At 47.0% G+C, this 22,687-nt stretch overlaps 1 protein-coding gene across 1 annotated transcript in view; it reads left to right on the top strand.

The window, feature by feature from the left end:
• The window catches only part of LOC142491019 (zona pellucida-like domain-containing protein 1), a 154,920-nt gene that overhangs the window by 36,716 nt on the left and 95,517 nt on the right, over positions 1-22,687 (top strand). Inside the window, exons 7-8 of the mRNA XM_075593358.1 lie at positions 4,677-4,757; positions 12,418-12,589. Coding sequence (XP_075449473.1) covers positions 4,677-4,757; positions 12,418-12,589 — 253 coding nt within the window. The remainder of the gene's footprint in view (positions 1-4,676; positions 4,758-12,417; positions 12,590-22,687) is intronic.

The following is a 22,687-nucleotide window of genomic DNA, read 5'->3' as shown; positions in this document are numbered from 1 at the left end:
GGCGGTCTCTGTTCTCGGCATCCTCCTGCCGCTCACGGAGCTCATTTATCTGCGCCTGTAAATCTCCCGTTTTCTGTGTGTTCTTCTGTGTCGCCTTAGCGTTCACGTCCACCCGCACCTCTCGGTCTTGGACCCGGGTCCCCAGGCCTCCCACTTCTTTGGTCAATGCTCGGATCTCTGCCTGTAAGACCCCCTTTAAGTCATTATATAGCCGCTCTATATCGCAGCGTCGAACCGGCAGGAGCCCCTGGTCACTCGGCTCTCTGTCTCCCTCCGATTCAGAGCCCGCGCAGGAGGTGGGGGCCGCTGCTGCCGATGCTCTGCGGGATCTCCCCTCTCCAAAGTATTCGGGGAGATCCTTCTTGCTGGGGGTCTTTGTTGCTTTTTTAGACATCCTAAGGTTAGTGCTCGTCGCCTGGTGTCTTGCTGCCCATTTTGAAGGGATCACCAGTCCCTGACCATATCTGAAAAATAAAGAAAAGAAAAAACAGGCGCACACCTAGTGCATTAACGTAATAAAAATTGTATTTCAAGGAACATAAAATCTGACAAATGCCCACTCACAAGGTACTGTAAAAGCAATAAAATAGCGTGTATGAGATAGACTCTCATTTGCCGTTGACTCGCTCCTCTCTGTGTAACTCCAAGTCCTGGCGTCGTCACGTGATTTCCCTCGTGTAGCCGGTGAGCCGGTGAACCGGAAACGGAAGCTCACATGCAGTCTTCGGCTGGGAAGGGACCCTCTGGGGGGCGTGACTAGCTTGAGACTGCCATTTGCCCACGAGCATAGAGGCCTGCTGCTGCCAGAGACTCTTCCTTCGGTCTGTATCAGACGGCTCAGATACAGCACAACCATAGAGGACCTGGAGGACCTTTGCCGTCCAGTGGGTCCCTTCCCAGTCGAAGACTGCATGTGAGCTTCCGTTTCCGGGCTGCTTCTCTCTTGGGCTCACCAACCTCCCACGATACCTATTAGAAAAAAAGAAAAGAAAAAGCGCACGATCCTTGTATAAAATCAGTGATAAAAGGTTTAATTCGCCAAGTAACGACAATTGCCAACTCACACTTTCTCAATAAGTTAAAAGCATTTTATGGGACCATAGCTGATCAGGAGACAGGAGTAAGTTACTGAAGAGATTACTGATATAAGCTAACGTGTAGGGTCACGTGGTAGAGGCATCTACGGTGGTCGAGGAGCTCAGACACCAGAAATAGGATGTCAGTACCGGATCTCTCGGCTCTCTGACTGTGGAGAACTCGTGTACAGCCTACGATCGAGGAATTCCTTCCGGGTCCACAGAGAGAGTTTGGAGCGGCAGCAGCGTCAACATCTACATCCATTTGCTGAGATTACAGCCGCTTGCAGACAGAGGAGAACTATGACAGTGTGACGTCGGCTTGGTGCATGGGCTGGTCCCATAAAATGCTTTTAACTTATTGAGAAAGTGTGAGTTGGCAATTGTCGTTACTTGGCGAATTAAACCTTTTATCACTGATTTTATTCAAGTATCGGGAGCTTTTTCTTTTCTTTTTTTCTAATATATATATATATATAAATATATATATATATATATATATAAATATAAAATCACATTTTAAGTTATTGTGGGTGAAAAGGCAAGAAACCTCCACTGAACAGCATATAGCAAATAAAAAGATCACTTGTGAGCACATTCACATGTCTTAAACAGATCTGCAACCCTGCCTTTCACCATTATATTTTCACCAGTGCTTCAGTGATGCCGATTTCGGTTACAGAGAATCGGTGGTAGCTCGCGGTCGAGAAAAGTTCCAAGTTCTCAGAACAGAAGGGAGCGGTGGCGTGTGAAACTTCACGCCAATTTAGGAACCAGGAGTTTCCGGGGCAAATCTGTTATTTAGAGTTCCCTGCACCTTGGAGAATTTTCAAACCCCAGACCCCCAGTGTGTTTTTCATCTGTATTTTGTGTTCCACTGTGTGTAAACGAATTTATGCGAATAAATTACAATTTATTTCATTATCTTGTTTTGCTCAATGAATGATCCTGGTTAAAAGGTGTAAAGTGTCTGGGCTCCCGTGACAGGCTCATTAGCACTGTTTGCTAGGTGATAATAGTGAAAGGCAGGGTTGCAGACCTGTCTAAAACATGTGAATGTGCTCACAAGTGATTAGATAGATAGATAGATAGATAGATAGATAGATAGATAGATAGATAGATAGATAGATAGATAGATAGGTAGATAGTAGAATTTTACGATGAGAGGATCTAGAAAAGAAAAGTCTGTGAAAGCAAATAATAATATATTGTATAGTTGTGGTCACACACTCTAAAGATATAATTTATTTATTTATTTAAACTGTTCTGACTGCATTTTGCAGGTCAGGAGAAATGTATAAATATTTAAGTGAATTTGTCATATAACATTAAGTTATGCAATTCATTTGACTTGTGTGGTTTCATACAGTTAAAATCCAGAGTTACATTATATTAATTTATTTCCAAATAGGAGATGAAAGGTTTAAACTGGTCACTAATTACACTGATCTCGCAATTTTTTGTCACAACAATAACTAACCACCAATTTTCAGTTTATTTATATTTCTGATTTTTATGGTACATTTGTGGAAAAAATACTATACTACCACACACACACACACTTCTACTTTTGTTCTCATTCTGGTCACATACTTTACTGCGCAATTCGCCAATACTTTTCTATTTTAAAGAATCGATAATACAATGTTTTGTTACAGTACCGTACAATATTACAACTGCTACAGGTCACTTTGGCTTCCAACTGACCCTAAAAAAAGCAAATGTCTATTGTATATTATGTGGTATTTTTGTTTGCAAATTTCCTTTGACATTTAGCTTTCTGCAAAGTGGTACTGCACATTTGAAACATAAATATGGTCATAATGAACAGACAATCAGAAGAATTACAACACAAATGTATTGAAGAAAACCAGAAGTTCAATGTTTAAGAATTCTACAGTATTCTTTAAATGTCCAGATTAAAAATATAAAATAAATCTACCACTATATACAGTATAGATATTATATCAGATTCACACGTACCAAATGCAGCACAGAGACTAGCTGACATTTCAATATTTTACATCAAACCATGTCAAATCACGTTAATAACGCAGACCTAGGGACTATGTACTAAGTGTTACTAATAGCTTTTTTGGGACAAATTGGCGCACAGAGATCTAATTTTGTATTGAATGTATGTGCCCCTATGTACTAACTGAAATGTTGCTAAAAAGTATTTTTTTTATTCTTTGTGAGCACAGAAATGGACTGTATTAGCCATACAGATGTAAAGGGTTTTACTACAAAAATAATGTTCTGACCCCCCAAAAAGAGAACGTAAATCAAAATCATGCGCCAAAGCAAACATGGTATAAACCCTAAAAAGTCTAAGTAGAGTGCTAGTGCAGAATGAAGTTGCTATGTACTGTACTGTATTAACGACAGTAGATATGTTTACAAATGTCAGAATCTGACCCGTGGATTATACTGTTTTTACTAAAATCCGATCCCCACACAGAAATCCAAAACCGGATGGGGCACTAAAAAAAAATAGTGGCTATTTTACTAGACATACACACACACACACACTGTGCTCATTCGCATGACTTAGACAGGTCTGCAACCCTGCCTTTCACCATTGTCACTCAGCATACAGTGCTTACACTGCAGCAAGGGATTCTGGGAAATGACATGCAAATGAGCACACAGTGCCACCATTTGCTTCAAAACCATATGACATGGTTCCCTATAAATGTATGCCTGCTGCATTGCACAGCTTTAAAGCACAGCCTGGGTTAAAATGCATAGCCAGTAAACCTACCCACAGACAGCTGTTTTGACCTACAGGGTCTCATCAGTGTGAGGCTGATTATACTGGCTTTGCAATTCGAAGCTTGGGATAGGTTTAACCATATTTGGTTAAGTTATGGTGGGAAAAAAAGTGACAAAAACCCTCCACAGTAAAGCATATAGCAAATGGAAATATTACTGTATTCTCATTTGCATGTCTTAGACAGGTCTGCAACCCTACCTTTCACCATTGTCACCCAGCATACAGTGCTTCAACTGCAGCAAGAGATTCTGGGAAATGACATGCAAATGAGCACACAGTGCCACCTTTTGCTTCAAAACCACATAGCATGGTGCTCTATAAGCTTATGCATACTACATTGCACAGCTTTAAAGCACAGACTGGGTTAAGATGCATAGCCAGTAAACCTACCCACAAATTGGCTATATTTATTACCTTAAACCCCTCTCCAAATAACATAAGGGGAGACACCTCTGATCAAAAAGGGTCACACCTTAGATACCTAGGAGATATGTAAAGTATATTTAGATGACTCACGCTCCACACTTCATAAAGGGATTTCCAAAAGGCCTACTGTATATTGACAAACCTAATGTACCTTGTGAGGAAGGGGATACTGGATCAGAACCCACAACTGCTGCTATTCCAGGCAGCAGCTCCAGCAGTGTGAGCAAACCTGTTGCTGCATAGCACCACTGTCAATGGCTATAAGCATATCTCCTAGGTATCTCAGGTGTGACCCTTTTTGTGCACAAGGAACATTGAACTGGCAATCAGATTACACCTGATTTTACATATGGAATGTCTTTAAATGAAAAATATATTATCAAGTCTCTTTTTTACAGGTTCAATGTTTTGCTGGATCGATGTTATGCTTCAACTTCTCCCTTCCCAACTAATTCTACCTACTATGACCTTTTCATTGGGTAAGTTTTCCAGTCCTGTATAGAGATAGATCCATTAAAAGCATGTATCAAAGCCAAAAATAGATTTCATTTTATTTATATAGGAGCAAAATGAAGTTCCAAATGACTAAATTATCATGATATTATGATATAATAATCATATAAAAATTGACAATGCTATAACTAGAATATCTTGATTCATCACTATACATCCTATTCAACAATGTTAGAGTATATATGTAGTCTTTACATTTAAACCTATAGACTCAGGGTGCTTACAGCAGACAAGATACTGTTGCATCCATTTAACATGTAGTGTCTCTCCAGAGCTTTATTTTCACATGATAAGGAGTCCTGTTAAGGCTGTTGCCACAGACTGTATTGACAGTAATTGATTATCTGCCTCAGCTCGTAAACAGTCACACTTCAAATTGATATATCACAATACACACTTAATCTTCATGTCACACACTCAAGTGGGAATTTTGCACATATTTATTCTGCATAAATGAAGAACCACTTCGAGCTGGGTGTGTAGAAAAAATATAAAATCAAGTATTTTTTGGATATAATAAAAATAAGACTGGCCTAATACAAATAAATACTTTATTTTATATTTTTTATACCCCAGGGTGCCATGATGTCTGGTCTGTGGTAAGCGACAGAATGCAGTATATAAAGAAGTAAAGTTTGCAAGACCTATGTCTGTTTATACAGTATGTACAGCCACAAGAAGCCTCTATAAGCTGCATCGTGGTTTGTTTGTTTCTCTTATTACAGTGTTACTCCAGTTTTGCAGAAATACAATATTATATGTAGTCTGCACGTATATGTAAGGGGGTCACCCCCGGTTCCCCTGATCTTCCTTTGCCCCCTGCCTTACCCCTGTGGCAGTGGGGGAAGGGGACGGCGACTTCTCCCGGCGGGCACCGCCATCTTGGTTGCGGCGCGAGGTTCGCGCAATGCGCAGAGGTTGGCCATGGTAGCGGTGGCCATCGCCAGTGTGCCAGAGCTCTGGGAGGTTGCGCAGGTGCAGTTAAGCGTAGCGGCGGCCATTACAGCGTCGCACATGCACAGTAAAGATTGTGCACGTGGCACCCATAGGAAAGAGCTAAGGCCAAGGACTACAATTCCCAGCAGCCTCTGGGGACTGCACTTTCACCCTGGTCACAGGCAGCCAGATAGCCAATAGATCTGGTAGATTCTCATGCTGCAGAGTTGCAACAATATTGTGTGCAGACAGGGTTTTTGTCAGTTGGATCCAGGAAGAGATTGGGGAAGGTAGTGTACACAGAGCAGGGCTCTGCTGTACTAGGCCAGAGAAACCCCAGGCCCAGGTAGGCCACACTCCCCACTAGGTTAGTGGGTAAGTTCATAGGGAAGGCCCCTTAGGTAGGGACCCTGCCCTACTCTGAATCTGAGTCTTGTCAGTGGCACAGCTTCAGTGCTGTGAGCTCTGACAAGAAAAGACAATGTGGCTTGCAGTGCAGCCACAGCAATTACTGCATTAGGCCAGTAACCCCCTAGGCCCCAGATAGGTCTTGAACTCCCCAGTTGTGGTGCTACAGGGACAGGCCCTAGGCTAGGGAACCTGTCACAGTAGTACTAGTGTTAGATAGGGACACAGCGGAGGCTGCGCTCCCCAAGAAGTTACTTGGGCTCAAGTCTGTGCTAAAGAGACAGAGACTATCTCCAGGGTGGGATCGCCCCTGGCGGACCCTCGTGCGAGGAAGCATTGGATGACAGACGGGATCACCAAATGGCAGATCCTTTTCGAAGTTGCTTGCAGGCCCGAGTGCAGGAGCGCTCGGCAGGTACCTTCCTAAGTGCACCAACGTATCCTATACATAATATCATTACACATAGTGGCAGCGCTGACCACGGGACAAAGTGGTTAGGCTGTGGACACAGTGTGGGGGTACACGTGGTGGGTAGGTACACTCCTAGTGGAGTGAAGGACACTTGGGACTGAGTTATATTGTGGAGTTACCCTCTAGGGGAAGTATTAGTATTATAAGTGTGTGATTATTCTGCGTTACAGTAAAGTGGTTATACACATTCCTGTGTATGTGGTTATTGTATATGTGGGTCCTATGTATGCAACCTTCTACATCCCTAGAACCCTACACAGGTGAAGGTGCTGAAACCGAGAACGTTCCAGAGGTTTCACCCCAGGCTCTCACTGGCGGAGGCTCAGACCTCCTGTGAGCCTGACAGGTATACTGCACCACACCTGGTAACACATAGGTTTCCACCCACACACACAGTATCTGTGATTGGGATAGAGGGAATACCCGTTACATTTGGAGGCGCTGCTGAGATCAGACCTGGGGTGTCCTATTCTATTTTTGTGTCAAATTGTGTCAGTTAAGTCCCAACCATGTTTGTGCTCTCAAGCCATGAGATCAATGAATGGGCTTGGTGGACAAAAGTATCCCCGCGACATGTGGTAGTAGTAGGGAATGTTCCCACTAGTGCGGTGAAGTTGAAGGAAATTTGTGAGGCCCTAAAGGGACTCCTGGGCCTAGACCAAAAGTGGAGGAGGATAGAGCACCGGTACGACACCACTGAACAGTGGAGTAGACTATGGCTAGTGGCGGATCAGGAAATATGCTGGGAAAATGCCCCTCTGACTTTACATTTCCCAGAGGCCCCACCAGAATGCTACCCTCTTATATATGCAGAGAGCCCTAGTGAAATTAACAGAACTGTGATCAAAATGGAGGCTCCCTCATGCGGTGAGTCACACCTAAAATGGCGTCTCCCGCCAAATCAGGAGCACACATTTGCTGCTGACTGCAAGCCTGCACTAAATTGTGTTGCAAAAATCTACCTAAGACTGTCGGGAAAACCAGAGCCCCGCCCCCGCAATGTGAGTGACTCAGTGCAGAGCCAGAACCACTCAGTGATAGAGCGTGCCCCTCCTTTAAATTCCACCAGTAGGAGTGAGCACATTGAGCAGCAATCAGTAACTGCTGTTCCCACTAAAGAAAGTACAGAATGCAGAGAAACCCACCCTCAGTTGTATGGAGTATGGCGATCAAAAGGAGGGAAAGTATCGTTTCTGGTGTGCCCGTGCCTACAAAAGGACTTGAATCTGTCTGGTGGCATGGACTTTAACCACTTTAGGCTACCAATAGAATACCGGGTGGCAGTGGTGGATGAAGAGGGGTACATAAGATGTGTTTGTAACCAGTGTGACTTCCCAGGTGGCAAACAGACCTGGGGTCCCAAATGTGTTTGCTGCAGAGCACAGTTTCTGAAGCCAGTGCTGCTGTTTGCTACGGAACCCGCAGAGAAAGATGCGGCTTACCAATCTACCTCAACTACGGAGGGCCCATGCGCCCTAACCGCGGTTCCAGATTTGGTTCCCATGCCGGAACCACAGACGGAACCACAGATGACGGGAGCAACGAAGGGTAAGGTGACTGCCCAGGGAGAATGGGGATCGCTACCACTGGTACCGCTGGAGCAGGACCGCTTCATGCCGATTGCTGCCAGTAAATGCGAGGCGCCCCAATGCTGTTCCCCTGCGGAGGTGTCCCTACCCCCATCCTTGCCTACTGATGACAGCAGCCAACCAGCCGTGGTGATGCGCCAGCCGGTGGACCACGCAAGTGAAGCTGAAGCATCTGCTGCGGACCCTGCTGTGGGCCCGCTGCACATCGACACCCCTCGGCAGCAAGCGCTGGTGCACCGGAGCCGCGGAAGAGTCCCAAGGCCGTGGCAACTCCCAGTGTGTCGGAGGGACATCCAGAGACAGGACCGGAGGAAGAGGAACCCATCGCAAGCCAGCGGAGTGGTGAGGAACCTCCTAACTCCCCACAGGCTCCGATGGAGGCGGCCGTGGAAAAGGCCCCAACTAAGTCTCATGACCTGATGGTGGGCCCGTGTGCCGTCATAAGTACTACTATGATTGAACTGAATGTGAGCCCGTGCGCTCCAGCTCAAATGGTCCTAGAACTGGGATCCAATTCTCCCGAGTTTCCAGAAAGTGAGTGGACTGCCCCAGAAGTGCCGGGGACAGGTCCCAAGACAGCCGAGGTGGTAACAGTCAGCATTACAGATGACCTGCTTGCCACCGTGACTCAATGCAGTGGTAAGGTATCAACCCTTTACCCCCTGCAGGATGTAACAGAGACATTGCTACTTGCTCGCTTCCCAATGGAAGCCTCCCAAGTTCTTTGGGACAAGGACTGTGTTGTGAGTGATTTAGTGAAAATTGCCTCCTTTAAGCACAAAAAGGAGTGTTCTATTCACCATGTGGTGGACCGCGGAAAAGGTTAAGATCTCCTGGCCTACTGCATCCATGCCGCAGATGGCCGGGTAAAGGTCTGGCCAAAAGACACTGTGCTATTCCTTCCACCAGGGGGAGGAAGTAGTACAGAACCAGTGACCTATACCCCAGAGCATGATCTCCAAGAGATTATCCTGGGGAAGGCTCACAAACATAAAAGTGAGGTACCCCCACATGACCAGTTAGGGGCACCCCACAATTGGTCTCAGCAAACAGCAAACCCTCAGCTGGCCTCGGGTATTACTGTGGTTGTTATGTGGTGTACCAATTCATACAAAGCATATGTGGTAAGTTGTATATATCATGCTCTGCATTTTTACTATATAACTTTGTGCTGGGTGACAATGTCCACCAAGCGGGGACGTTGGTATTTTCACCAGGGGGAGAGTGTAAGGGTGTCACCCCGGTTCCCCTGATCTTCCTTTGCCCCCTGCCTTACCCCTGTGGCAGTGGGGGAAGGGGACGGCGACTTCTCCCGGCAGGCACCGCCATCTTGGAAGCGACACGAGGTTCGCACAATGCGCAGAGGTTGGCCAAGGTAGCAGTGGCCATCGCCAGTGTGCCGGAGCTCTGGGAGGTTGCGCAGGCACAGTTAAGCATAGCGGAGGCCATTACAGCGTCACACATGCGCAGTAAAGATCGCACACGCGGTCCCCATTGGAAAGAGCTGTGCCAAGGACTACAATTCCCAGCAGCCTCTGGGGACTGCACTTTCACCCTGGTCACAGGCAGCCAGACAGCCAATAGAGCTGGTAGATTCTCATGCTACAGAGTTGCAACAATGTTGTGTGCAGACAGGGTTTTTGTCAGTTGGATCCAGGAAGAGATTGGGGAAGGTAGTGTACACAGAGCAGGGCTCTGCTGTACTAGACCAGAGAAACCCCAGGCCCAGGTAGGCCCCACTCCCCACTAGGTTAGTGGGTAAGTTCATAGGGAAGGCCCCTTAGGTAGGGACCCTGCCCTATTCTGAATCTGAGTCTTGTCAGTGGCACAGCTGCAGTGCTGTGAGCTCTGACAAGAAAAGACAGTATGGCTTGCAGTGCAGCCACAGCAATTACTGCATTAGGCCAGTAACCCCCTAGGCCCCAGTTAGGTCTTGAACTCCCCAGTTGTGGTGCTACAGGGACAGGCCCTAGGCTAGGGAACCTGTCACAGTTGTAAGTTTTAGAAAGGGACACAGCGGAGGCTGCGCTCCCCGAGAAGTTACTTGGGCTCAAGTCTGTGCTAAAGAGACAGAGATTATCTCCAGGGTGGGATCGCCCCTGGCGGACCCTCGTGCGAGGAAGCATTGGATGACAGACGGGATCACCAAGCGGCAGATCCTTTTCGAAGTTGCTTGCAGGCCCGAATGCAGGAGCGCTCGGCAGGTACCTTCCTAAGTGCACCAACGTATCCTATACATAATATCATTGCACATAGTGGCAGCGCTGACCACGGGACAAAGGGGTTAGGCTATGGACACGGTGTGGGGGTACACGGAGGTGGGTAGGTACACTCCTAGTGGAGTGAAGGACACTTGGGACTGAGTTATATTGTGGAGTTACCCTCTAGGGGAAGTATTAGTATTATAAGTGTGTGATTATTCTGCGTTACAGTAAAGTGGTTATATACATTCCTGTGTATGTGGTTATTGTATATGCGGGTCCTGTGTAGGCAACCTTCTACATCCCTAGAACCCTACACAGGTGGAGGCGCTGAAACCGAGAACGTTCCAGAGGATTCACCCCAGGCTCTCACTGGCGGAGGCTCAGACCTCCTGTGAGCCTGACAGGTATACTGCACCACACCTGGTAACACATAGGTTTCCACCCACACACACGGTATCTGTGATTGGGATAGAGGGAATACCCGTTACATATAAAACAATGTATAATGCATATGAAAACAGTACTCTGTATCCTTCTAAAGCCTGCAGTAAAACCAATCGTAAAATATACATTTAGAATTCTCATCCTCATAAACATAATAGCACTGGCCCAACTGGTACAGAACAGTACAGTATAGAACAGTATGTCTAAAGCAATTTCTATGTTGTATGTCCTTATTGCTGTTGACATCTTTTCTAAATAACCGTTTCAACTCAGTAACCTCTTTTATACAAACATGACATTTAATTTTCATTTATTTGTTTTAAAGGGTCATTGGTCCAACACATATGATAGTTTAAAAAAAAGTATATTTTCATATACCTGAACTCGCTGGGTGCTCGATCCTGGCAGGGACTGCAGCTGCCGACTTCAATGCATTCTTTCAAAGGGAAAGGCCCATCAGACTTTTATATAAAAATAACATATTTATTAAAAAATATCAACGTACCCGTGTAGTACTGTAATTATACGAAACATGGATTTTTTTTAGGAGATCAGCGACTACATGATTGCTTGGGATAGTGATCACATGGTCTCGAGCAGGACCCTCGATGATGTGAATGACTTGAGGGGTTGGTCCCACTTCCCTTTCCATCGCACAAGTGATTCATTAGTGCTGAATTTCTTCTCCCCCTAAGAAACATGCATTAATAGTATGATATCCCTTTTTTATCATAGGGCTCATGACATGCAGGCACTCATTATGTTCAAGATACGTCATGGCCATGGGCACCCAAAGCATTAAATCCAAATGTATTAAATCATAACAATATTTGTCACTTTATCCATCATCTCAAGATGTATTCAGGTGAATTAAAAAAAATGTTCACTATACTGTAAAATACAGCAAACATAAGACACCCACGAGTGTGTTTGCATGTCTTCCACTGGTCCCTACACATGCTTTATTCACCCCATCATCACATCAGATATTGAGTTACAAACAAGAATTCTGGGTAGGGACATGCAAATGAGCATCCTACAGGTATATCACTTTTTGCTTTAATGTAAAGGAAGCATGACAAATGAGGAGAATTAAAACATGAAGACTCATTGGTATTTTATCTTTGTAATCAAATATATATAAATGCATAATAAACGTATTAGCTATGATACACATTTGAGCTCTCATGCAATTCTAGAACTTATTAACAAACTATGATCACAAGTCTAATCTCTCTAAAGAAAAAAACTGTTTCAGGGATGATAATCTTTTCTCAGCTCAATTATGTCATCATAGAATGATCATGGCAGTCAAACTCTGTTATAAGTATTTTTGTGAAATATGTTTGTAGTATGAAATGTGACCTCATCAAACAAGCGCCATCAAACACAAAGGGCATGAAATATATATTTAGCTATGCTTTAAAGGTTTAGCTAAAAATATATATTTTAACTTAATAGTATACGAAAAATAGAAATTGCTTACATTCTTTATGAAATACTTAATTTTGCTTTATGCCCTTCTGGAATGGTTATTTGTCTGTTTATTGTAATTTCTGTATTTTCCCCATAGATGTGAAAAGGACCGATACACAGCAATAAAGTCAAATGGAGAGAATCAATATGCACGGTTTTCATTTTCAGCCTTCCGATTCATAGAACAATATGGTCTGCCCATGTCAACATTTTACCTGCACTGTATTACTCGTCTTTGCGAAACGACTCAATGCTCATCATTTAAGCAAGTAAGCAAGACAAAAAAAATGATGTAGGGCATTTTGTCTACTATCAAAATGAAGTTCCAAATTTAAATAAATATGATTGTGGTGTAAAAATATTCATGCACAACATAATGCTCTTTACATGAAATAATAATGTTAATCTTTGGTGACATACAGATTGACAGATATTATGGTCAGGTCACAGTCACATGCAGGGTCACCTTGATATTTTCTGAATCTTCAGTATGCAGCAACTTTCAGCTTCATACAGATGTGTCCCGCATTACTTGCCTGAAAATTTAATGGTATTCCCATTGGGTTTTCCCTATGTGAGACTTGAACTCATTCCCCTAGGGACTCCAATGCAGTATCCTCCTCCGCCGCTCTCTCTGCCAGCTATTTAGCTAGCCAGGGCTGGATGAACTCTTGTGGAGGCCCATGAGAAATTAAATTGTGGCAGCCCCCTGTCAAAAATCAACATTGATTTACATGAAATTCAATGTGCCTAGCAATTTTTCAAAGTTTTTAACTGAAATCTTTACGCTAACATCAAATAAAATAAAAATTTAATTAAACATAAGAAATTCAATTGGTTATATTTGTAATGCAACAAATGTAGGAATCATACAGTACATAGAAATGCATTCAACTAAAGGAAACTGGATTTCCGTGCTAAGAGGCAATTTTTTCAATAATGTCTTTGAATACGAATTCGCACAGCAAATCACTTTCGATGCTCAACAATGCAAGCCATGAGAGATGCTCCTGCTTCATTGTTGATCGTAGACCATTCCTTATGATTTTCGTCTTTGAAAACGACCGTTCGCAGTCCAATTGGTCACCATCTGTACTTATACATTCTCAGAGCAATTTCAACACTAGGAAATGTAGCTCTGAAATCGTTCTCAACAAGAACTTTGTAGTTGCATGTTGTCATTGTAATCTTCTTTGTAGAGATTAACAATTGCAGCAAACTGCACTAATTCATTGCCGAGGCTATTCTCCAAGTCATCCTTATATATGCTGTCAAGATTGACTGCAGAAGACCAGAGATCGGAAGCAGCCAGATTTTATAGCTGACTGAGGAAGCCAAACCATTCACAGAAACGGTCATAGGCACCTATTTTCACTGTCAAGGATATAACAAACTGTTCGACAACCAGAATGAAGCTTGCTGTATGGAACTTCTCTTTAGCTGACATCTGGACTTTATGTGCTTGTCCATAATCCAATGGATTAAGGTGCACATTTCTCACTCGAGATCGAACTTGAACATATTCTTTGTTTCCAGTCACTCTCTTCGCCGTATCTTCATATTTATCGAACTTGTCTCTCTTTGATTCTACAAATGTTCTCAGAGACTTCAGTGCTGTTACTGCAAAGTGGAGAACATTTTTGGATCCTGTAGTTTGTTTCATTGAACCTTTCCAAAATGTCATTCCAAAATGAAGCGTACAATGCAATTTCCAAACTGCACATCGTTTTATTAATACTGCCAGCTTAATTTAGAACAGAGGTGGGGAAACTTTTTTCTGCCAAGGGCCATTTTGATATTTATAAAATCATTTGAGGGCCATCCAAAATTATCAACTTAAAAATTAGCCTGCTATATTTGGTCAAACATTTAATTAACTCACCCCTAATGTGATGGCTGGAACTGCTTCTCTTTGGATGACTGACTGACTCTTGGGTGGTGGGTGACTATGACTGACTGTGGGTTGTTGTCTGTGCGCACGCACATGCACACGCGCACACGGACACGCACAGAAATCGGGCAGGAGGGAGGGAAATCAGATTCTCAGACCCACTCTCTCTCAGACTCTCAGACCCACTCTCTCTCTCTCAGACTCTCAGACTCACTCTCTCTATCAGACTCTCAGACCCACTCTCTCTCTCAGACTCTCAGACCCACTCTCTCTCAGACTCTCAGAACCACTCTCTCTCTCAGACTCTCAGACCCACTCTCTCTCTCAGACTCTCAGACCCACTCTCTCAGACTCACTCTCTCTCTCAGACTCACTCTCTCTCTCAGACTCACTCTCTCTCTCTCTCAGACTCACTCTCTCTCTCTCAGACTCACTCTCTCTCTCAGACTCACTCTCTCTCTCTCTCTCTCAGACTCTCTCTGACTCTCAGACCCACTCTCTCTCTCAGACTCTCTCTGACTCTCAGACCCACTCTCTCTCTCAGACTCTCTCTGACTCTCAGACCCACTCTCTCTCTCAGACTCTCTCTGACTCTCAGACCCACTCTCTCTCTCAGACTCTCTCTGACTCTCAGACCCACTCTCTCTCTCAGACTCTCTCTGACTCTCAGACCCACTCTCTCTCTCAGACTCTCTCTGACTCTCAGACCCACTCTCTCTCTCAGACTCTCTCTGACTCCCAGACCCACTCTCTCTCTCAGACTCTCTCTGACTCTCAGACCCACTCTCTCTCTCTCAGACTCTCTCTGACTCTCAGACCCACTCTCTCTCTCAGACTCTCTCTGACTCTCAGACCCACTCTCTCTCTCAGACTCTCTCTGACTCTCAGACCCACTCTCTCTCTCAGACTCTCTCTGACTCTCAGACCCACTCTCTCTCTCAGACTCTCTCTGACTCTCAGACCCACTCTCTATCTCAGACTCTCTCTGACTCTCAGACCCACTCTCTCTCTCAGACTCTCTCTGACTCTCAGACCCACTCTCTCTGACTCTCAGACCCACTCTCTCTGACTCTCAGACCCACTCTCTCTGACTCTCAGACCCACTCTCTCTGACTCTCAGACCCACTCTCTCTGACTCTCAGACCCACTCTCTCTGACTCTCAGACCCACTCTCTCTGACTCTCAGACCCACTCTCTCTGACTCTCAGACCCACTCTCTCAGACTCTCAGACCCACTCTCTCTGACTCTCAGACCCACTCTCTCTGACTCTCAGACCCACTCTCTCTGACTCTCAGACCCACTCTCTCTGACTCTCAGACCCACTCTCTCTGACTCTCAGACTCACTCTCTCTCTCTGACACACTCTCTCTCTCTGACACACTCTCTCTCTCAGACACACTCTCTCTCTCTCTCAGACACACTCTCTCTCTCTCAGACACACTCTCTCTCTCTCTCTCTCAGACACACTCTCTCTCTCTCAGACACACACTCTCTCTCTCTCAGACACACTCTCTCTCTCTCAGACACACTCTCTCTCTCTCAGACACACTCTTTCTCTCTCAGACACACTCTCTCTCTCTCAGACACACTCTCTCTCAGACTCTCTCTGACTCTCAGACCCACTCTCTCTCTCAGACTCTCTCTGACTCTCAGACCCACTCTCTCTCTCAGACTCTCTCTAACTCTCAGACCCACTCTCTCTCTCAGACTCTCTCTGACTCTCAGACCCACTCTGTCTCTCAGACTCTCTCTGACTCTCAGACCCACTCTCTCTCTCAGACTCTCTCTGACTCTCAGACCCACTCTCTCTCTCAGACTCTCTCTGACTCTCAGACCCACTCTCTCTCTCAGACTCTCTCTGACTCTCAGACCCACTCTCTCTCTCAGACTCTCTCTAACTCTCAGACCCACTCTCTCTCTCAGACTCTCTCTGACTCTCAGACCCACTCTCTCTCTCAGACTCTCTCTGACTCTCAGACCCACTCTCTCTCTCAGACTCTCTCTGACTCTCAGACCCACTCTCTCTCTCAGACTCTCTCTGACTCTCAGACCCACTCTCTCTCTCAGACTCTCTCTGACTCTCAGACCCACTCTCTCTCTCAGACTCTCTCTGACTCTCAGACCCACTCTCTCTCTCAGACTCTCTCTGACTCCCAGACCCACTCTCTCTCTCAGACTCTCTCTGACTCTCAGACCCACTCTCTCTCTCAGACTCTCTCTGACTCTCAGACCCACTCTCTCTCTCAGACTCTCTCTGACTCTCAGACCCACTCTCTCTCTCAGACTCTCTCTGACTCTCAGACCCACTCTCTCTCTCAGACTCTCTCTGACTCTCAGACCCACTCTCTCTCTCAGACTCTCTCTGACTCTCAGAGCCACTCTCTCTCTCAGACTCTCTCTGACTCTCAGACCCACTCTCTCTCTCAGACTCTCATTGACTCTCAGACCCACTCTCTCTCTCAGACTCTCTCTGACTCTCAGACCCACTCTCTGACTCTCAGACTCTCTCTGACTCTCAGACCCACTCTCTCTCTCAGACTCTCTCTGACTCTCAGACCCACTCTCTCTCTCAGACTCTCTCTGACTCTCAGACCCACTCTCTCTCTCAGACCCACTCTCTCTGACTCTCAGACCCACTCTCTCTGACTCTCAGACCCACTCTCTCTGACTCTCAGACCCACTCTCTCTGACTCTCAGACCCACTCTCTCTGACTCTCAGACCCACTCTCTCTGACTCTCAGACCCACTCTCTCTGACTCTCAGACCCACTCTCTCTGACTCTCAGACCCACTCTCTCTGACTCTCAGACCCACTCTCTCTGACTCTCAGACCCACTCTCTCTCTCTGACACACTCTCTCTCTCAGACACACTCTCTCTCTCTCAGACACACTCTCTCTCTCTCAGACACACTCTCTCTCTCTCAGAAACACACTCTCTCTCTCAGACACACTCTCTCTCTCTCAGACACACTCTCTCTCTCTCAGACACACACTCTCTCTCTCAGACACACTCTCTATCTCAGACACACTCTCTCTCTCAGACCCACTCTCTCTAACTCTCAGACCCACTCTCTCTCTCAGACTCTCTGTGACTCTCAGACCCACTCTCTCTCTCAGACTCTCTCTGACTCTCAGACCCACTCTCTCTCTCAGACTCTCTCTGAATCTCAGACCCACTCTCTCTCTCAGACTCTCTCTGACTCTCAGACCCACTCTCTCTCAGACTCTCTCTGACTCTCAGACCCACTCTCTCTCTCAGACTCTCTCTGACTCTCAGACCCACTCTCTCTCTCAGACTCTCTCTGACTCTCAGACCCACTCTCTCTCTCAGACTCTCTCTGACTCTCAGACCCACTCTCTATCTCAGACTCTCTCTGACTCTCAGACCCACTCTCTCTCTCAGACTCTCTCTGACTCTCAGACCCACTCTCTCTGACTCTCAGACCCACTCTCTCTGACTCTCAGACCCACTCTCTCTGACTCTCAGACCCACTCTCTCTGACTCTCAGACCCACTCTCTCTGACTCTCAGACCCACTCTCTCTGACTCTCAGACCCACTCTCTCTGACTCTCAGACCCACTCTCTCTGACTCTCAGACCCACTCTCTCAGACTCTCAGACCCACTCTCTCTGACTCTCAGACCCACTCTCTCTGACTCTCAGACCCACTCTCTCTGACTCTCAGACCCACTCTCTCTGACTCTCAGACCCACTCTCTCTGACTCTCAGACTCACTCTCTCTCTCTGACACACTCTCTCTCTCTGACACACTCTCTCTCTCAGACACACTCTCTCTCTCTCTCAGACACACTCTCTCTCTCTCAGACACACTCTCTCTCTCTCTCTCTCAGACACACTCTCTCTCTCTCAGACACACACTCTCTCTCTCTCAGACACACTCTCTCTCTCTCAGACACACTCTCTCTCTCTCAGACACACTCTTTCTCTCTCAGACACACTCTCTCTCTCTCAGACACACTCTCTCTCAGACTCTCTCTGACTCTCAGACCCACTCTCTCTCTCAGACTCTCTCTGACTCTCAGACCCACTCTCTCTCTCAGACTCTCTCTAACTCTCAGACCCACTCTCTCTCTCAGACTCTCTCTGACTCTCAGACCCACTCTGTCTCTCAGACTCTCTCTGACTCTCAGACCCACTCTCTCTCTCAGACTCTCTCTGACTCTCAGACCCACTCTCTCTCTCAGACTCTCTCTGACTCTCAGACCCACTCTCTCTCTCAGACTCTCTCTGACTCTCAGACCCACTCTCTCTCTCAGACTCTCTCTAACTCTCAGACCCACTCTCTCTCTCAGACTCTCTCTGACTCTCAGACCCACTCTCTCTCTCAGACTCTCTCTGACTCTCAGACCCACTCTCTCTCTCAGACTCTCTCTGACTCTCAGACCCACTCTCTCTCTCAGACTCTCTCTGACTCTCAGACCCACTCTCTCTCTCAGACTCTCTCTGACTCTCAGACCCACTCTCTCTCTCAGACTCTCTCTGACTCTCAGACCCACTCTCTCTCTCAGACTCTCTCTGACTCCCAGACCCACTCTCTCTCTCAGACTCTCTCTGACTCTCAGACCCACTCTCTCTCTCAGACTCTCTCTGACTCTCAGACCCACTCTCTCTCTCAGACTCTCTCTGACTCTCAGACCCACTCTCTCTCTCAGACTCTCTCTGACTCTCAGACCCACTCTCTCTCTCAGACTCTCTCTGACTCTCAGACCCACTCTCTCTCTCAGACTCTCTCTGACTCTCAGAGCCACTCTCTCTCTCAGACTCTCTCTGACTCTCAGACCCACTCTCTCTCTCAGACTCTCATTGACTCTCAGACCCACTCTCTCTCTCAGACTCTCTCTGACTCTCAGACCCACTCTCTGACTCTCAGACTCTCTCTGACTCTCAGACCCACTCTCTCTCTCAGACTCTCTCTGACTCTCAGACCCACTCTCTCTCTCAGACTCTCTCTGACTCTCAGACCCACTCTCTCTCTCAGACCCACTCTCTCTGACTCTCAGACCCACTCTCTCTGACTCTCAGACCCACTCTCTCTGACTCTCAGACCCACTCTCTCTGACTCTCAGACCCACTCTCTCTGACTCTCAGACCCACTCTCTCTGACTCTCAGACCCACTCTCTCTGACTCTCAGACCCACTCTCTCTGACTCTCAGACCCACTCTCTCTGACTCTCAGACCCACTCTCTCTGACTCTCAGACCCACTCTCTCTCTCTGACACACTCTCTCTCTCAGACACACTCTCTCTCTCTCAGACACACTCTCTCTCTCTCAGACACACTCTCTCTCTCTCAGAAACACACTCTCTCTCTCAGACACACTCTCTCTCTCTCAGACACACTCTCTCTCTCTCAGACACACACTCTCTCTCTCAGACACACTCTCTATCTCAGACACACTCTCTCTCTCAGACCCACTCTCTCTAACTCTCAGACCCACTCTCTCTCTCAGACTCTCTGTGACTCTCAGACCCACTCTCTCTCTCAGACTCTCTCTGACTCTCAGACCCACTCTCTCTCTCAGACTCTCTCTGAATCTCAGACCCACTCTCTCTCTCAGACTCTCTCTGACTCTCAGACCCACTCTCTCTCAGACTCTCTCTGACTCTCAGACCCACTCTCTCTCTCAGACTCTCTCTGACTCTCAGACCCACTCTCTCTCTCAGACTCTCTCTGACTCTCAGACCCACTCTCTCTCTCAGACTCTCTCTGACTCTCAGACCCACTCTCTCTCTCAGACTCTCTCTGACTCTCCGACCCACTCTCTCTCTCAGACTCTCTCTGACTCTCAGACCCACTCTCTCTCTCAGACTCTCTCTGACTCTCAGACTAACTCTCTGACTCTCAGACTCTCTCTGACTCTCAGACCCACTCTCTCTCTCAGACTCTCTCTGACTCTCAGACCCACTCTCTCTGACTCTCAGATCCACTCTCTCTGACTCTCAGACCCACTCTCTCTGACTCTCAGACCCACTCTCTCTGACTCTCAGACCCAATCTCTCTGACTCTCAGACCCACTCTCTCTGACTCTCAGACCCACTCTCTCTGACTCTCAGACCCACTCTCTCTGACTCTCAGACCCACTCTCTCTGACTCTCAGACCCACTCTCTCTGACTCTCAGACCCACTCTCTCTGACTCTCAGACCCACTCTCTCTCTCAGACTCTCTCTGACTCTCAGACCCACTCTCTCTCTCAGACTCTCTCTGACTCTCAGACCCACTCTCTCTCTCAGACCCACTCTCTCTGACTCTCAGACCCACTCTCTCTGACTCTCAGACCCCCTCTCTCTGACTCTCAGACCCACTCTCTCTGACTCTCAGACCCACTCTCTCTGACTCTCAGACCCACTCTCTCTGACTCTCAGACCCACTCTCTCTGACTCTCAGACCCACTCTCTCTGACTCTCAGACCCACTCTCTCTGACTCTCAGACCCACTCTCTCTGACTCTCAGACCCACTCTCTCTCTCTGACACACTCTCTCTCTCAGACACACTCTCTCTCTCTCAGACACACTCTCTCTCTCTCAGACACACTCTCTCTCTCTCAGAAACACACTCTCTCTCTCAGACACACTCTCTCTCTCTCAGACACACTCTCTCTCTCTCAGACACACACTCTCTCTCTCAGACACACTCTCTATCTCAGACACACTCTCTCTCTCAGACCCACTCTCTCTAACTCTCAGACCCACTCTCTCTCTCAGACTCTCTGTGACTCTCAGACCCACTCTCTCTCTCAGACTCTCTCTGACTCTCAGACCCACTCTCTCTCTCAGACTCTCTCTGAATCTCAGACCCACTCTCTCTCTCAGACTCTCTCTGACTCTCAGACCCACTCTCTCTCAGACTCTCTCTGACTCTCAGACCCACTCTCTCTCTCAGACTCTCTCTGACTCTCAGACCCACTCTCTCTCTCAGACTCTCTCTGACTCTCAGACCCACTCTCTCTCTCAGACTCTCTCTGACTCTCAGACCCACTCTCTCTCTCAGACTCTCTCTGACTCTCCGACCCACTCTCTCTCTGACTCTCTCTGACTCTCAGACCCACTCTCTCTCTCAGACTCTCTCTGACTCTCAGACTAACTCTCTGACTCTCAGACTCTCTCTGACTCTCAGACCCACTCTCTCTCTCAGACTCTCTCTGACTCTCAGACCCACTCTCTCTGACTCTCAGATCCACTCTCTCTGACTCTCAGACCCACTCTTTCTGACTCTCAGACCCACTCTCTCTGACTCTCAGACCCAATCTCTCTGACTCTCAGACCCACTCTCTCTGACTCTCAGACCCACTCTCTCTGACTCTCAGACCCACTCTCTCTGACTCTCAGACCCACTCTCTCTGACTCTCAGACCCACTCTCTCTGACTCTCAGACCCACTCTCTCTGACTCTCAGACCCACTCTCTCTGACTCTCAGACCCACTCTCTCTGACTCTCAGACCCACTCTCTCTGACTCTCAGACCCACTCTCTCTCTCTGACACACTCTCTCTCTCTCTGACACTCTCTCTCTCTCTCAGACACACTCTCTCTCTCAGACACACTCTCTCTCTCTCTCAGACACACTCTCTCTCTCTCAGACACACACTCTCTCTCTCTCAGACACACTCTCTCTCTCTCAGACACACTCTCTCTCTCTCAGACACACTCTCTCTCTCTCAGACACACTCTCTCTCTCTCAGACACACTCTCTCTCAGACTCTCTCTGACTCTCAGACCCACTCTCTCTCTTAGACTCTCTCTGACTCTCAGACCCACTCTCTCTCTCAGACTCTCTCTGACTCTCAGACCCACTCTCTCTCTCAGACTCTCTCTGACTCTCAGACCCACTCTCTCTCTCAGACTCTCTCTGACTCTCAGACCCACTCTCTCTCTCAGACTCTCTCTAACTCTCAGACCCACTCTCTCTCTCAGACTCTCTCTGACTCTCAGACCCACTCTCTCTCTCAGACTCTCTCTGACTCTCAGACCCACTCTCTCTCTCAGACTCTCTCTGACTCTCAGACCCACTCTCTCTCTCTCAGACTCTCTCTGACTCTCAGACCCACTCTCTCTCTCAGACTCTCTCTGACTCTCAGAGCCACTCTCTCTCTCAGACTCTCTCTGACTCTCAGACCCACTCTATCTCTCAGACTCTCTCTGACTCCCAGACCCACTCTCTCTCTCAGACTCTCTCTGAATCTCAGACCCACTCTCTCTCTCTCAGACTCTCTCTGACTCTCAGACCCACTCTCTCTCTCAGACTCTCTCTGACTCTCAGACCCACTCTCTCTCTCAGACTCTCTCTGACTCTCAGACCCACTCTCTCTCTCAGACTCTCTCTGACTCTCAGACCCACTCTCTCTCTCAGACTCTCTCTGACTCTCAGACCCACTCTCTCTCTCAGACTCTCTCTGACTCTCAGACCCACTCTCTCTCTCAGACTCTCTCTGACTCTCAGACCCACTCTCTGACTC

This window comes from Ascaphus truei, chromosome 3 (assembly GCF_040206685.1).
Source record: "Ascaphus truei isolate aAscTru1 chromosome 3, aAscTru1.hap1, whole genome shotgun sequence".
Lineage (NCBI taxonomy): Eukaryota > Metazoa > Chordata > Amphibia > Anura > Ascaphidae > Ascaphus > Ascaphus truei.
The sequence above is the reverse complement of the archived record's forward strand: the minus strand, read 5'-3'. Positions and strand labels throughout refer to the sequence as shown.